Raw genomic sequence first — 14,778 nt, 5'->3', positions numbered from 1 at the left:
CTACAAATGACTCAAAAGGTCTCCGGTACATCTCAAATTTCACCTACCAAATGTAGGCCTACAACCTGATTACCACCTACTGTCACAGTGTGAACCTAGCCAAGACTCTAGCACTGTAACTACCTACTGACGCAGTGTGAACCTAGCCAAGACTCTAGCACTGTTACCACCTACTGACACAGTGTGAACCTAGCCAAGACTCTAGCACTGTAACTACCTACTGACGCAGTGTGAACCTAGCCAAGACTCTAGCACTGTTACCACCTACTGACACAGTGTGAACCTAGCCAAGACTCTAGCACTGTAACTACCTACTGACACAGTGTGAACCTAGCCAAGACTCTAGCACTGTTACCACCTACTGACACAGTGTGAACCTAGCCAAGACTCTAGCACTGTAACTACCTACTGACACAGTGTGAACCTAGCCAAGACTCTAGCACTGTTACCACCTACTGACACAGTGTGAACCTAGCCAAGACTCTAGCACTGTTACCACCTACTGACACAGTGTGAACCTAGCCAAGACTCTAGCACTGTAACTACCTACTGACACAGTGTGAACCTAGCCAAGACTCTAGCACTGTTACCACCTACTGACACAGTGTGAACCTAGCCAAGACTCTAGCACTGTAACTACCTACTGACACAGTGTGAACCTAGCCAAGACTCTAGCACTGTTACCACCTACTGACACAGTGTGAACCTAGCCAAGACCTCTAGCACTGTAACTACCTACTGACACAGTGTGAACCTAGCCAAGACTCTAGCACTGTTACCACCTACTGACACAGTGTGAACCTAGCCAAGACTCTAGCACTGTAACTACCTACTGACACAGTGTGAACCTAGCCAAGACTCTAGCACTGTTACCACCTACTGACACAGTGTGAACCTAGCCAAGACTCTAGCACTGTAACTACCTACTGACACAGTGTGAACCTAGCCAAGACTCTAGCACTGTTACTACCTACTGACACAGTGTGAACCTAGCCAAGACTCTAGCACTGTTACCACCTACTGACACAGTGTGAACCTAGCCAAGACTCTAGCACTGTAACTACCTACTGACATAGTGTGAACCTAGCCAAGACTCTAGCACTGTTACTACCTACTGACACAGTGTGACCTAGCCAAGACTCTAGCACTGTAACTACCTACTGACACAGTGTGACCTAGCCAAGACTCTAGCACTGTAACTACCTACTGACATAGTGTGAACCTAGCCAAGACACTAGCATTGTGACGAAGGACGTCGGAGTTTTACGTGATTATCAACAGATGTAAGTGTACTTTGTAAATAAGCATATTTTGGTTCAAATCTGCAGCACTTAAGTTTTCTCCGGATCAACATGCGCACACACACACACACACACACACACCGACACACACACTCACTGACACACACTCACACACACACATACATTCACACTGTGCCAATCTGACGGCGATGTGCACAGGCGAAGCTGAACACAAAATCAACTTCAGCCGGCGTGAAAGGATTAGGAGACAAGGTAAGCCATCCAAGGACGAAACAGAACATTCTCAAATCAAAAGCCTTCGTAAGCACAACAGACTGCTCTGGGGTTTGCCATTGTAAAACGCATGTCCTTGGGCCCTTCGGAAGACAGAACTGGTAATAATGAATTCGTCTTACGAGCTAATTATCAATAACACATTGTCTACATGAAGGCAGATAAAGGTTTCTAGAGGTCAATGTTGCCAGTATGTTGAATAAAACTGTATATTAATCAACGTGTGAGTCCATTGCAGCCTGTGGAATTATCACTAAAGAAAAACAGATGTTTTTCATGATGAACACTTCAACAATCAAGCGTTGAAGGAGACACAGCTCTTCAGTCCAGCAAATGTGAAAGTTTGAGTGACTCTTTGGGGAAAGTCTTTGCCCTTTGGGCAGAATAGGTCATTTACAAGCACTTTTGGGTTCAGTGTTTGATGGATGATTCTGCTCCAGTAAAATCACAGGACGTGCCCTAGGCAATTGTTTTTGAAATTTGAAATCTTATTTTTGTTTGTGTCCATGTTGCTGCACCAAATAGCTACTAACACAGAATTTTCACAATTTACTAACACAGTTCTTTTTCACAATTTACTAAAACATCCAGTTGCCTCTATAGCCCTGTCTCATTGCAACAACTCCCAAAAGATACAGGAGAACTGAAGATAGCAGCAACCGTGCCAAGCCATTGTTTTTTCACCTAGCCCTCTTGCAACCAGTAGTTAATCACGCCTGATGGCACATGAGGGTGTCGCTAGAGCACGGTGATACTGGTAAATCCCTGCTGACTGTGCCTCCCACTTCCCAGGTGATGCACACCAATTTGCATCACCCATGCCATCACCCATGCCATCATCCATGCCATCACCCATGCCATCACCCATGCCATCACCCATGCCATCACCCATGCCATCACACCTGCCATCACCCATGCCATCATCCATGCCATCACCCATGCCATCATCCATCCCATCACCCATGCCATCATCCATGCCATCACCCATGCCATCATCCATGCCATCATCCATGCCATCATTCATGCCATCACCCATGCCATCACCCATGCCATCACCCATGCCATCACCCATGCCATCATCCATGCCATCACCCATGCCATCACCCATGCCATCACACCTGCCATCACCCATGCCATCATCCATGCCATCACCCATGCCATCATCCATCCCATCACCCATGCCATCATCCATGCCATCACCCATGCCATCATCCATGCCATCATCCATGCCATCATTCATGCCATCATCCATGCCATCACCCATGCCATCACCCATGCCATCACCCATGCCATCATCCATGCCATCACCCATGCCATCACCCATGCCATCACCCATGCCATGCCAGTCACTCTACAGCCAATGGCACAAACCGTGGAGGCCGGCTTAGTGCCGCAAAAGAGCACTTTAGATTGTTGCACCATGTTGGATGCAATAAAACTGATTTGACAATTGAGTTAAAGATGCATGGTATATTTCTTGTTGTTTGGAGATACATGTTCATCTTAATCTCCTGTGGACAGACTACGTCAACATAAACAATACCTTAAATCTGTCGTGAAACACCGGTTTGCGTGAGTTTGCTTGAGCATTAGTTCTGGTGCCTTGGACGAATCCTCAATTCGCAGGCAGTGGCATCTTTGGATTTTCAGAACGGGGAGATGGTCTTGATAGTAAGTTCAGGTAACAATTTAATCTACTAATACAATTATAATTTTTTTATATTGGACTAACTGCACAAAACTTTAGTTTTAAAATAACAGAGATTATATTTTTTTTAACATCCTTAATATGGATGGCTTGTTTATGACTTGCCATTAGAGTTGTATCAGATACCAACCTGTTTCCTACAGAACGAGTGGCATTGGAGACTCGCTCTTTGTGTTGACTGGCTCTGCAGGAGAGCGATGAGAACAATATGGTCTGGGTCTTTTCCTGCAGGAAAGAGAGGGATTGTTTATGTCAGTGTACCAGGGCCTTGGGCTTGTTCCATGGACAGGGGGATGAGGTGTGACGGACACCTCAGCAGGTAGGGGCATCAGCCTGGCTCCAGAGCTGCAGGGGAGAGGGTATCTGGCCAATGTGCTGTTGCGCAACAGGGTTATCTCAGCAGAGCAAGCAATGATGTCATTCTAACCAGTGTTTCCCGCTGGGCAGGGCCATTAGGCGAGAGCTGAATGGCTATGGAGAGTTTGGAAGAAAAGTGGAGGCATTGTGGAAGATAAAAGCTCTAGATCCCTATTAATACAAGATATATTTCTCGAAATGAGAGAGAAATGGTTGTTATGAAAACCTTAAAGAACTTCAAGAGCTCTGCTTCCCCCATGTGGACATTCAAGAGAACTTTCGGTTGAAAATGATCATACATTTATCACACCAGTGAAGTATGATTTAATTTCTCAAATTTTAAGGTACCTTTACCTAAAAAAAATATATACATTGTTATACGATATAAAACAAATTTATATATCTTATATTCTATTTGCTTTATTCTGAGATTTACGTACAATCTTGGCCTATTATAGAGGATGTGATCCAACGTTCCATAAGATCTTTCAGTGTGCTTGGAATGATGTCCTTTAGAAGAAAGGTTTATTTGAAAGTAGTTCATTATGTCAACCATACTGAAGCCTAAAGGTCTGTGATGTGGTTACGGTCAAATATCCATTCCAAAGCTTTGTGTGGACAGTGAATTGTTCAGTGTTATAGCTTCGTACTCAGTATTCATTGCTCGTCAAGGCAAGTATTTTCAGAGGTTGAATTGCGGTCTCTGTACATCCTTCAATGTCACTGGTCAAATTAGTTTTACTCTAGGAAAGTTCCGCTGCTTAAATAGCGGGAACAATGGACTGTGAGATAGCTGTGAGACCCTGACATTTATTAATTGAACTGGTACAAAATGTCACACACAGACTCCAATTGTGTAGCCTTGCAAAGCCGACTATCCCACATGTTTTGTGAAGCGACCAGTCTCCATCACGTGTATTTTCTACAGTAGTTATTCTTTGCTCACGGTTGTGAACTATAATGTTACACATAATAAACACATTATAGGTTGTAATTTATTGGGTTTTATTTCAACAAAATTCTGCGTTATTACATCCAACTGCATTCGTCGTGACATGATTCAAACCGCAGTTCTTTCAGAAACCTCAGGGGCCAATCAACACATTCCATCTCTGAGAAATGCATCTGGTAAAATAAGCATTAACAGTACATCAACGTATGTCAACACATTCATTACGTTCCATTTGATCAATCATATTTCCCATTTGTTAGCATCAAATATGGATAAATGGACATACTGTACCAATGATATATTGTTTTCAACTAATGGGAGTGCTTTTATGTTTTTTTTTAGCAACACTCATGATAATGATGATGATACCAAGCACCAATCAGATTTTTTGTGCTTGTTAATAAAGGGCAAGATGTTCAATTCATGGGCATGGGCAACATTACAATTCCTTTTCCAGTCACATTAACGTTGTTGAGTGAAACTTTACTGTGAATAAATCTAGGACTATTTACAAATGAATGGGTAGAGCTGGAAAAAGTTGACATCTTCTGTAGCATTATGGAGCAAATCTGACAGATCCTCAAAATGTCTTTGCAATTCTGTATTTTAAGTTTTTATAATGTTTCCTTTGGAATATTGCGCTTAAACTTGTAGATCTACATCTCCAAAAAAATAATTGATTTATAATTTTGTAGAAAAATAGTAAAACAATGTATTTTCAAACTGGGTAGCAACAGTTGATATCTGTTGAGTACACACTACCCATCCAAACTGATACACTATATACTGCCTATGCAATCACTCTGATGTTGTTTGTGAATCATATAGTTTGTTAGAAAATTGTTATTCTAATATTTGAAATATGAATATTGCATGCTTAAAGCATTTGCATTGATACTGCAGTTTTTGTTGGGTAGGTTTATGTGAGAAAGTGCTCAGATTTTCTTATCCAGACTTAACTAGTATTCTACCTAGGCCATATTTTATGTTCTATATCACACTGATGGGACTTTATTCTGTCCTTATAAATGCAAAAAACTTTTCAATGACACGTCATTATTGGATAATCGTATCAGTGATATCACAGCAATACAAATCATCTGGTAACAATATTTGGGCGATTGTTGATCTAATGCAGCCGCATTGCACCTGCGTAACTCAAGTCGCATCGTTGCCATGGTCTGTAACATTCTATTGACATGTTGACCACCGGAAGACGAACTGGGGCTACTGACTTTAAACAGGGGCTGATTAACGTTGTCTAAATTGCACTATAGTAGTTTTGAAACATCTATTAAGTAGTCTAATATGTAGGAGAAAACAACGGTGCCGTTATCATCATATTATTATTATCTTATTGCACGCTGACAAATGTTGATACTGTCATTAGCTTGCAGATTGAGTCAAAAACAGCTGTTGATGTTAACATTGGCTAGTTAAATTTCAGTAATGTCAAAAGGTTTAGCTATTATTATTTGGTGTAGTGTTTCCAAGCCTTGGTATTGCACCAGATCAAATTGCGTATACATTGAGTAGCCCCCAAATGGACGCTAAAACAATGTTAGGAAACTTGCAATCCATGAATACAATCTGCATGGATGGAAATCCACTACAGTATTTGGGTGTACATGGGGAAAAAAACCCAGGCATCACATTCCAGTTGATTTCTAACCCATTCAGGAGGTATGAGTGAAATATTATTATAAATCATCTTTGCTTATGTTATGACCATGTGAGTAATTGTCTATGCATTTACCAGCACTTTCATAAGCTAGAAATGTGATGCATTGCACACTAGGTGACCCTGGCAGTCAGATATCTAAGTGTTGGTACCCTTGCCAAATTAGAAAATAAGTTTCAAAAAGATTTGATCATCCTTCAAAATGCTGTAAAGCAAGTCAACATGTCTCAAAATAATTGTCAAAATGCTGTATATGCAGTAACGTTCTTCATCTCAATCCTCAATGCTTGCATAAGTCTCTTCAATAATGTATGTAATCACGTTACATAATACATTTAATCAATATGCCTTCGGCCCATTAAACACTCCTTATTATAACCACTCCATCCAGTGAATGAATATGACCCAATATAAGTCAAAATCTCCAAATACAAATACATAACACTTGTAAGTAAAGAACCATTGTAAGATCATTTGTGTGCTGCAATATACGACTATCCAGCTTTTCGTAATCATGGTTGGCTGACAAACCTCTAATGAATAACAGAACAAGTGACTGTTTTTTTAAACAGTAATTTGATGGGGAAAGGGTAATGAATCCATTTTGCATTAAATAAAACAATGACCCTCACACCAAAGCTTCTCCTGCACACTTTTTTTTGCCTTGGAATGGGGTGAGCGCAAAAGATGCACTCACATTATTTTTTTTCCCCCATTACAAACAAGTAATGCACTAAAGTAAATGACAAAGCACACAAATATCCTAAAACTGAAACTGATACAGCTCAAGACGAGTTAGTTTCTTTGTTGTCGTTTTTAAAATACACATAAACCACCAGTAGTACAGTAGGTAAAACTCTTCTTTCCGTTCATTTGGATCATCAAAAAGCACAGTTAGTCCAGCTTTGCCAGCCCCGTCGTCGGACAGGTCCGGACCACGGCTGAGGCTGTATAGGGCACTACCAGTAGGGATGGTGCTGCATTCTAGTCTGGGCCGTCCTCTGCTGGCTGGTGGCAGTTGATCTGGAGACTGTGAGGTCTGTTAGACCTGTAGCTCAGGGAGCAGGGCAAAGAGGGCCTGGCTGGGCTGAGGAGGCAGGCCAGGGTGAAGGGCAGGACGGGGTGCTCCAGTCCAGGGGTACTCAGAGTGAGGGAGTGAGGCCCGACTGCTCAAACTATAGGACACCTGGAGGACAGAGAGAAATGGAATGAGAGGAAATGAACCACAATAACCCAGTGATTTGACTCAAAGACTGAGCTGTGTTATGAAGTGTGTGTGCCCACCGAGAAATATGCGGTTTCCACTCAGTGCCAGAGATTAGATCTCAACAAATGGTTTCTAAATGACACGGGTTCTGCAAAGAGAAGAAATTGTTTCAAACAGGGACAGAAAGTGTAGCGACATCCAGATCAAAGCAGTTGATTTATACAGTCACAGTAATGAAGGCATTTGTCTGGTTAAGACACTGACTGTGTTTACAGTGTCATTCCACTGGTGTGGGATGTCCTCAGGTTCAGGTGGGTAGGACATCCAGGATGGGCTTCCATACGACGATGGTGGAGACATAACAAAGTAGTCCGAGTAACCTGGACGGTTAGCCGATATGGCGTAAACTGCTGTCATTGGGTTTCCTAGAGAGGTAGTTCATCGTGTTAGCTAATCAATTTAATTCATTTATTTCACTGTTATTTAACCATGTAATTCAGTTGAGAAGAATACAAATATGTACACTGTATACAAGGGCTAAATGAGTATATGACATGTCATATACGCATGACATACAGTATCTCACAAAATGGAGTACACCCCTCACGTTTTTGCAAATATTTGATTATATCTTTTCAACACTGAAGAAATTACACTTTGCTACAATGGAAAATAGTGAGTGTACAGCTTGTATAACAGTGTAAATTTGCTGTCCCCTCAAATAACTCAACACACAGCCATTAATTTCTAAACCGCTGGCAACAAAAGTGAGTACAGTGAAAATGTCCAAATTGGTCCAAAGTGTCAATATTTTGTGTGGCCACCATTTTTTTCCAGCACTGCCTTAACCCTCTTGGGCATGGAGTTCACCAGAGCTTCACAGGTTGCCACTGTAGTCCTCTTCTACTCCTCCATGATGACATCACGGAGCTGGTGGATGTTAGAGACGTTGCGCTCCTCCACCTTCTATTTGAGGATGCCCCACAGATGCTCAATAGGGTTTAGGTCTGGAGACATGCTAGGCCAGTCCATCACCTTTACCCTCAGCTTCTTTAGCAAAGTGGGTCGTCTTGGAGGTGTGTTTGGGGTCGTTATCATGTTGGAATACTGCCCTGTGGCCCAGTCTCCGAAGGGAGGGGATCATGCTCTGCTTCAGTATGTCACAGTACATGTTGGCATTCATGGTTACCTCAATGAACTGTAGCTCGCCAGTGCCGGCAGCACTCATGCAGCCCCAGACCATGACACTCCCACCACCATGCTTGACTGTAGGCAAGACACACTTGTCTTGGTACTCCTCACCTGGATGCCGCCACACACGCTTCACACCATCTGAACCAAATACGTTTATCTTGGTCTCATCAGACCACAGGACATGGTTCCAGTAATCCATGTCCTTAGTCTGCTTGTCTTTCTTGTGCATCATCTTCAGAAGAGGCTTCCTTCCGGGACGACAGCCATGCAGACCAATTTGATGCAGTGTGCGGCGTATGGTCTGAGCACTAACAGGCTGACCCTCCACCCCTTCAAACTCTGCAGCAATGCTGGGAGCACTCATACATCTATTTCCCAAAGACAACCTCTGAATATGATGCTGAGCACGTCCACTCAACTTCTTTGTTCAAACATGGCGAGGCCTGTTCTGAGTGGAACCTGTCCTGTGAAACTGCTGTATGGTCTGGCCACCGTGCTGCAGCTCAGTTTCAGGGTCTTGGCAATCTTCTTATAGCCTAGGCCATCTTTATTCTTTTTTCAGATCCTCAGAGAGTTCTTTGCCATGAGGTGTGCCATGTAGAACTTCCAGTGACCAGTATGAGGGAATGTGAGAGCGATAACACCAAATTTAACACACCTGCTCCCCATCCACACCTAAGATCTTGTAACACTAACGAGTCACATGACACCGGGGAGGGAAAATGTCTAATTGGGCCCAAATTTGGACATTTTCACTTAGGGGTGTACTCACTTTTGTTGCCAGCGGTTTACACATTAATGTCTGTGTGTTGGGTCATTTTCAGGGGACAGCAAATTTACACTGTTATACAAGCTGTACACTCACCACTTTACATTGTAGCAAAGTGTCATTTCTTCAGTGTTGTCACACAAAAAGATATAATCAAATATTTGCAAAAATGTGAGGGGTGTACTGTATATGCACATGTCATGCGTATATACATTTACTAATTATAAATGTTATTCTGACCTGAGTAGCTGGTCATTGACTGGTCAACAGTAACAGAAGGGAAGGGCGCTCTATTGATAGGCAGATAGGGGGCGCCATTGTGCTGACTCTGCATCTCAGAGGCCTCGGAAATGCGAGGCTTCAGGCTGACGTCGGGTGTAGAACTGCAGAAGACAAAAGCCTTGCGATTTATAATTCTCACCGCTGGGCGGCCCGTATACCACATGCAAATCTGTTAACAGTCAATTAACTGCAGCACTGAATTCAAATGAGGATGCTGTTAAGTTTAAATGATGCAGAATAAGCTACGTCTCTGAGTAGATACGTGCCACGACACAAAGAAACAGCCTCAACATGGAATGCTGCATGTCAGCAGTAGAAGGCAATATGCTGTAGTTACACAAGGATATCTGAGGTGATTGAGAATGTTCAGTCATTAAGTGGATGTGAATATACTGGAATTAATGTCATTGGCATCTGTTTACTCTCTGAGCGTGTGGGTGGGGGGCTCATACCGCCTCACTGAAGTCCCTTGAGGGGGTCCGGGTCTGGAGGGAATCAGAGGTGGCGGGGGTCCAATGCCCATGTCAGGAAGCTGAGTGAACCTGAAGCCCTGCAAAACAAAATACAGCCTTGTTTAATCCGTGTGGGTGTTCCAACATATGTATATGTTTTTATACAGCTAGCCTCTCAACATATTTACCATGCTGAGTTTCTACAATGGCCACAGGTGGGCAGAAATAGTCTACATAATACCATAAAGATAAATTTATAACATTTTAAACTACCAAGTGCATTTTGTAATTTACTTAAAAAATGCAATACTTCTTTAAAATTTAATTACCATCAGATCATTAAAAATGATCTGTACCACCTTTTGGCGGTTACTGATTTACCCAATAAACTGCTATTCAGCAGGTTGGATGTAAAGAGACCCGGCCAACACATTTTATAATCCAGAACATTCAGTAAATACTCCTGAAACATCCTTATTAATCACTGTTGCTTATGTTATGACCAAGAGGGTCATCTTGTATGTTTTTCAAGCTTCCGCACATTAGCTAATGCATTCAAAATCTGCTAACTGTCCTGGCAGTCAGATAAGAAATATTGGTAACCTGAACATACTGTATCTGAAAACACACTGAAGAATGGCAGTCCTAGTTCATTTAGCGGACCAATCAGACACTAATGCCATCAGCCATCTGATCCTTATTCAGGGAGGAGTGCCACAAAATGTGGGCGCTTTTATTTTAAAAAGACTAATTACAGCTTTTGACAGTAATTATTTAATCAGTAATTAAAATACAAATGTGAAATGTAGAGTGTGCCCATCTCTAACATCTCAGGATTTGCCTTTTATTAAGCGCCACCATAAGCAATGGTAAAAGTATAAACAAAGACTTGTCCTGTTCTAAACATTAGTTCAGAACATCTGACAAGGACACTTACTGGCTTGGGTAAGCTACACTGGTGCATTTCTGGCCCGTAAGCAGGCCCGCGCTGGCGCCCCCCTCCACATGGGTGGTTCATGGTGCCAGGAGCGCTAGTTACCCCTTCAGAGTAGGGGCTGGTATGGCTGGGGTTGTAGGAACTGTGAAGATGCGGATGGGGGTGTCGGTGATGGTGGCTGTTGGCGGTGGGGGGCTCGTCTGGGGCCAGCCCGAATGCGTTACCCAGCAACATATGCATCTGCTGCTGGACCTCGTTGATGGAGGGCTGAGAACTTAGAGTAGACGAGTCTGAGAGACCCTTGACCTGATGGCTTCCACTGTAACCCAGGGAGCTCATCAGTCGGTCCACATTGGTCTCCTCAAATGGCTCTGGTTCCGCCTGACACACAAGAAGACCGATATATTCACGCACACACACTCCTGAAATCGTACACACCCATTTCCAATTTAATAGCTTAGCACATTCAAAGCTATTAACTAGTATCACATATCCCATCTGAATCACTGAATAGACTAGAACCGTTTTTACTGTCATTGACATTCAGCAAGGTAGTTTCAGTGCAGGCAGCATAAAGGCAGAGCTTTCAGAATGGGCTCCACGGCTGCACTAGATGGAGGTTTTAAAGTTGGGCTGAAGGTAATCCTCTTCATCTGAGCCATGGAGCTTAGAATGAGGTTTGGGAGAGATACGTTTAATGGGGCAGGCTTTGTCCTGGAGTTTTCTTTAGGTTATTGCACCCCATTATCAGAACTTCTCTAGGCTCAATCCAGTGGAGAGGAGACTCCAGCAGTATGCTGTACATATTACGACATCCGCTACCACTCATTTATGTTCAAAACATGTAGATCACACAGCAGTGAGATCCGGCGATTTACTCACATCATAGCCACTGTTGCGGATACCTCTCCTGGACCTCTCCCTGAGGACCAGATGGTCCATCTCTGTCTCCGCAGGGCTAGGGCTGCTGTTAGCCAAGGACTGACGGCTCCAGTAGGCTGGCTCTCTAGATGGGGGTTGTCTGAATTTGGGACATCAAAGTCACCATCATCACTATCATCTTTACAGTCATCGATCATTAGTAAGAAAAAAAGAAAATGAAGCAAAATCAACAGTTGATCTGTTAAACGATGACACTTTCAACAAAACCTGCCACCCAGTGTCACTACATGAGAGTTTGCTGCAACGAAGTGGAGGCGTTTTGAGGAGTAATTTTTAAATGTATATGGAGCTATACCAGGCTGAACACCCAATGGGCACCCACTCAAAGATGAAATGGAGGCTTACAGCCTGTACAGCGTACTGTTTCTTGGAGTGTTACGTACAGTTGTGTTCATAAGTTTGCATAGCCTGGCAGAAATTGTGACATTTTGGCATACATTTTGACAATGTGACTGAAAAAAAAGAAGGTATTTAAGGATAGTGGTCATGTGAAGCCATTTATCATCACCTAGTTTTTTGGCTCTTTTTTTAAAATCATAATGATAACAGAAATCACCCAAATGGCCCTGATCCAAAGTTTTCATACCCTTGAATGTTTGGCCTTGTTACAGACACACAAGGTGACACACAGGTGAAAATAACAATTAAAAGGTAAATTTCCCACACCTGTGGCTTTTTAAATTGCAATCAGTGTCTGTGTATAAATTGTCAATGAGTTTGTTAGCTCTCACGTGGATGCACTGAGCAGGCTAGATACTGAGCAGAAAAGAACTGTCAAAAGACCTGCGTAACAAGGTAACGGAACTTTATAAAGATGGAAAATAATATAAAAATATATCCAAACCCTTGCATATGCCAGTCAGTACTTTTCAATCACTTATTAAGAAGTGGAAAATTCAGGGATCTCTTGATAACAAACCAAGGTCAGGTAGACCAAGAAAGATTACAGCCAAAACTGGCAGAAGAATTGTTCGGGATACAAAGAAAAACCCACAAGTAACCTCAGGAAAAAATACAGGCTGCTCTGGAAAAAGACAGTGTGGTTGTTTTTAGGAGCACAATATGACGATACTTGAAAAAGAATTAGCTGCATGGTCGAGTTGCCAGAAAGAAGCCCTTACTGCGCCAATGCCACAAAAAAGCCTGGTTACAATATGCCTGACAACACCTTGACACGCCTCACAGCTTCTGGCACACTGTAATATGGAGTGACGAGACCAAAATATAACTTTATGGTCACAACCATAGTGAAAAGAATACCATCCCCACTGTAAAGCATGGACAATGGCCAAATTGACACTCCAGTGGTTACAGCAGAAAAAGGTGAAAGTTCTGGAGTGGCCATCACAGTCACCTGACCTTAATATCATCGAGCTCTCTGGGGTGATCTCAAATTTGTGGTTCATGCAAGACCACCAAAGACTTTGCATGTTCTGGAGGCCTTTTGCCAAGACGAATTGGCAGCTATACCACCTGCAAACTATTAAAAGAGACTGCACACTGTCATTGATGCTAAAGGGGGGAATACACAGTATTAAGAACTAAGGGTATGCAGACTTTTGAACAGGAGTCAGTTCATTTTTTTCTTTCTTGACATACAGTTGATTGTGAATCCCATAAGAAATAAAAGACGTGTTTTGCCTGCTCACTCATGTTTTCTTTACAAATGGTACATATATTACCAAATCTCCAAGGGTATGCAAACTTTTGAGCACAACTGTAATGTGGATGCACAAAGACAAATGTCTGACTGCTCCCCCCACCTCCTGATGTGGCATCCTGCATAGGAGGCTCTCTTCTCCTCAGCAGTCATTGGTTCGTTGACACTATCATGCCTGGTGTGCCTCTCTCTGGGGTTAAATTGGTGGATGCCATTGTCTGTGATGGGAAAATCACAGTATCCTTTCCTCTTAGCTTTTTGCCGAAGTTTATTCCTGTAATGTTCGATGTCTGATTTCTGCTTGAGTCCCATGTTTGCCTGTAGACAAAGTAATTTCTGTTTTAGTATTTGCATATATATTGTTGTGCAAGCATAATAGTTTCACTTTACGCTGCTTTTACAACACTTACGCAGAATTCTTTTGAGCTGAAAGAATTGAAGGGTTATGGTTAAAGGGAAGGAATATAGGGACACAGTTCATATGGTAACAATGGGCCAAAGAATGTATTTTTTATGCTCTTTGAATTTTTTGTATTTTATTTTAATGCATGAAATACAGGTATAAATGTATCTGGAACAAACATACACTGCTCAAAAAAATGAAGGGAACACCTAAATCACGCATCGGATCTCGATGAAGGAAATATATTAAAGGTCTTTAAATCTTTACTGTAATTCACTGAGTACAAAATGACGTAACAGCGGTCAATGGAAACTAAAATCACCAACCGATTGAGGGCTGGATTCAAACACTGAAAATCAAAGCAAACAATTGAAGTCACAGGCTGTTCCAACTTGCGTGAATTTCATCACAGCAAATCATAATGTGACTCAGTAATGTGTCACCTGCCTGTATGCACTCCCAACAATGTCTCCGCATGATCCTGGTGAGACGGCGAATGGTCTGAGGATGTCATCCCGGTACCTAACAATAGTCAATGTACCTTTGGCTAGCACATGGGTTCTGTGCGACCCTCCAACGATATGCCTCCCCAGACCATCAATGACCCACCGCCAAACCGGTCATGCTGGATGATGTTGCAGGCAGCATAACGTTCACCATGACGTCTCCAGACTCATTCATGTCTGTCACATGTGGTCA

The 14,778-nt window shown here is 42.5% G+C and overlaps 2 protein-coding genes across 7 annotated transcripts in view; both read right to left on the bottom strand.

Annotated features, from left to right (window-relative positions):
• Positions 1-2,241: 2,241 nt before the first annotated feature.
• On the bottom strand, positions 2,242-2,871 carry LOC117593339 (hyphally regulated cell wall protein 3-like). Its single transcript, XM_034288171.1, has one exon. The coding sequence runs from the start codon at positions 2,869-2,871 to the stop codon at positions 2,242-2,244; it is 630 nt and encodes a 209-aa protein (XP_034144062.1).
• A 1,720-nt stretch (positions 2,872-4,591) lies between these two features.
• Positions 4,592-14,778, bottom strand: part of kiaa1549la (KIAA1549-like a) — a 37,364-nt gene continuing 27,177 nt past the window's right edge. For 5 of the 6 annotated variants that reach the window (XM_010904077.3, XM_020040588.2, XM_020040589.2 and 2 more), the window contains 8 exons: positions 13,780-13,994; positions 11,957-12,095; positions 11,075-11,455; positions 10,138-10,235; positions 9,644-9,786; positions 7,705-7,865; positions 7,518-7,588; positions 4,592-7,419 (listed from right to left, as the gene is read on the bottom strand). In XM_010904077.3, coding sequence (XP_010902379.2) covers positions 7,559-7,588; positions 7,705-7,865; positions 9,644-9,786; positions 10,138-10,235; positions 11,075-11,455; positions 11,957-12,095; positions 13,780-13,994 — 1,167 coding nt within the window. In that variant the 3' untranslated portion in view covers positions 4,592-7,419; positions 7,518-7,558. The remainder of the gene's footprint in view (positions 7,420-7,517; positions 7,589-7,704; positions 7,866-9,643; positions 9,787-10,137; positions 10,236-11,074; positions 11,456-11,956; positions 12,096-13,779; positions 13,995-14,778) is intronic. The other variant, XM_020040590.2, reaches the window with a different exon arrangement.

Source organism: Esox lucius, chromosome 19 (genome assembly GCF_011004845.1).
Source record: "Esox lucius isolate fEsoLuc1 chromosome 19, fEsoLuc1.pri, whole genome shotgun sequence".
Taxonomy (NCBI): Eukaryota; Metazoa; Chordata; class Actinopteri; order Esociformes; family Esocidae; genus Esox; species Esox lucius.
Note: the sequence above shows the minus strand (reverse complement) of the source record. Positions and strands in the feature narration are given on the sequence as shown.

Bases quoted from the DNA above. Each gene is read 5' to 3' on its own strand.
- LOC117593339 (XM_034288171.1), bottom strand. From the start codon at position 2,871: ATGGGTGATGGCATGGGTGATGGCATGGGTGATGGCATGGATGATGGC.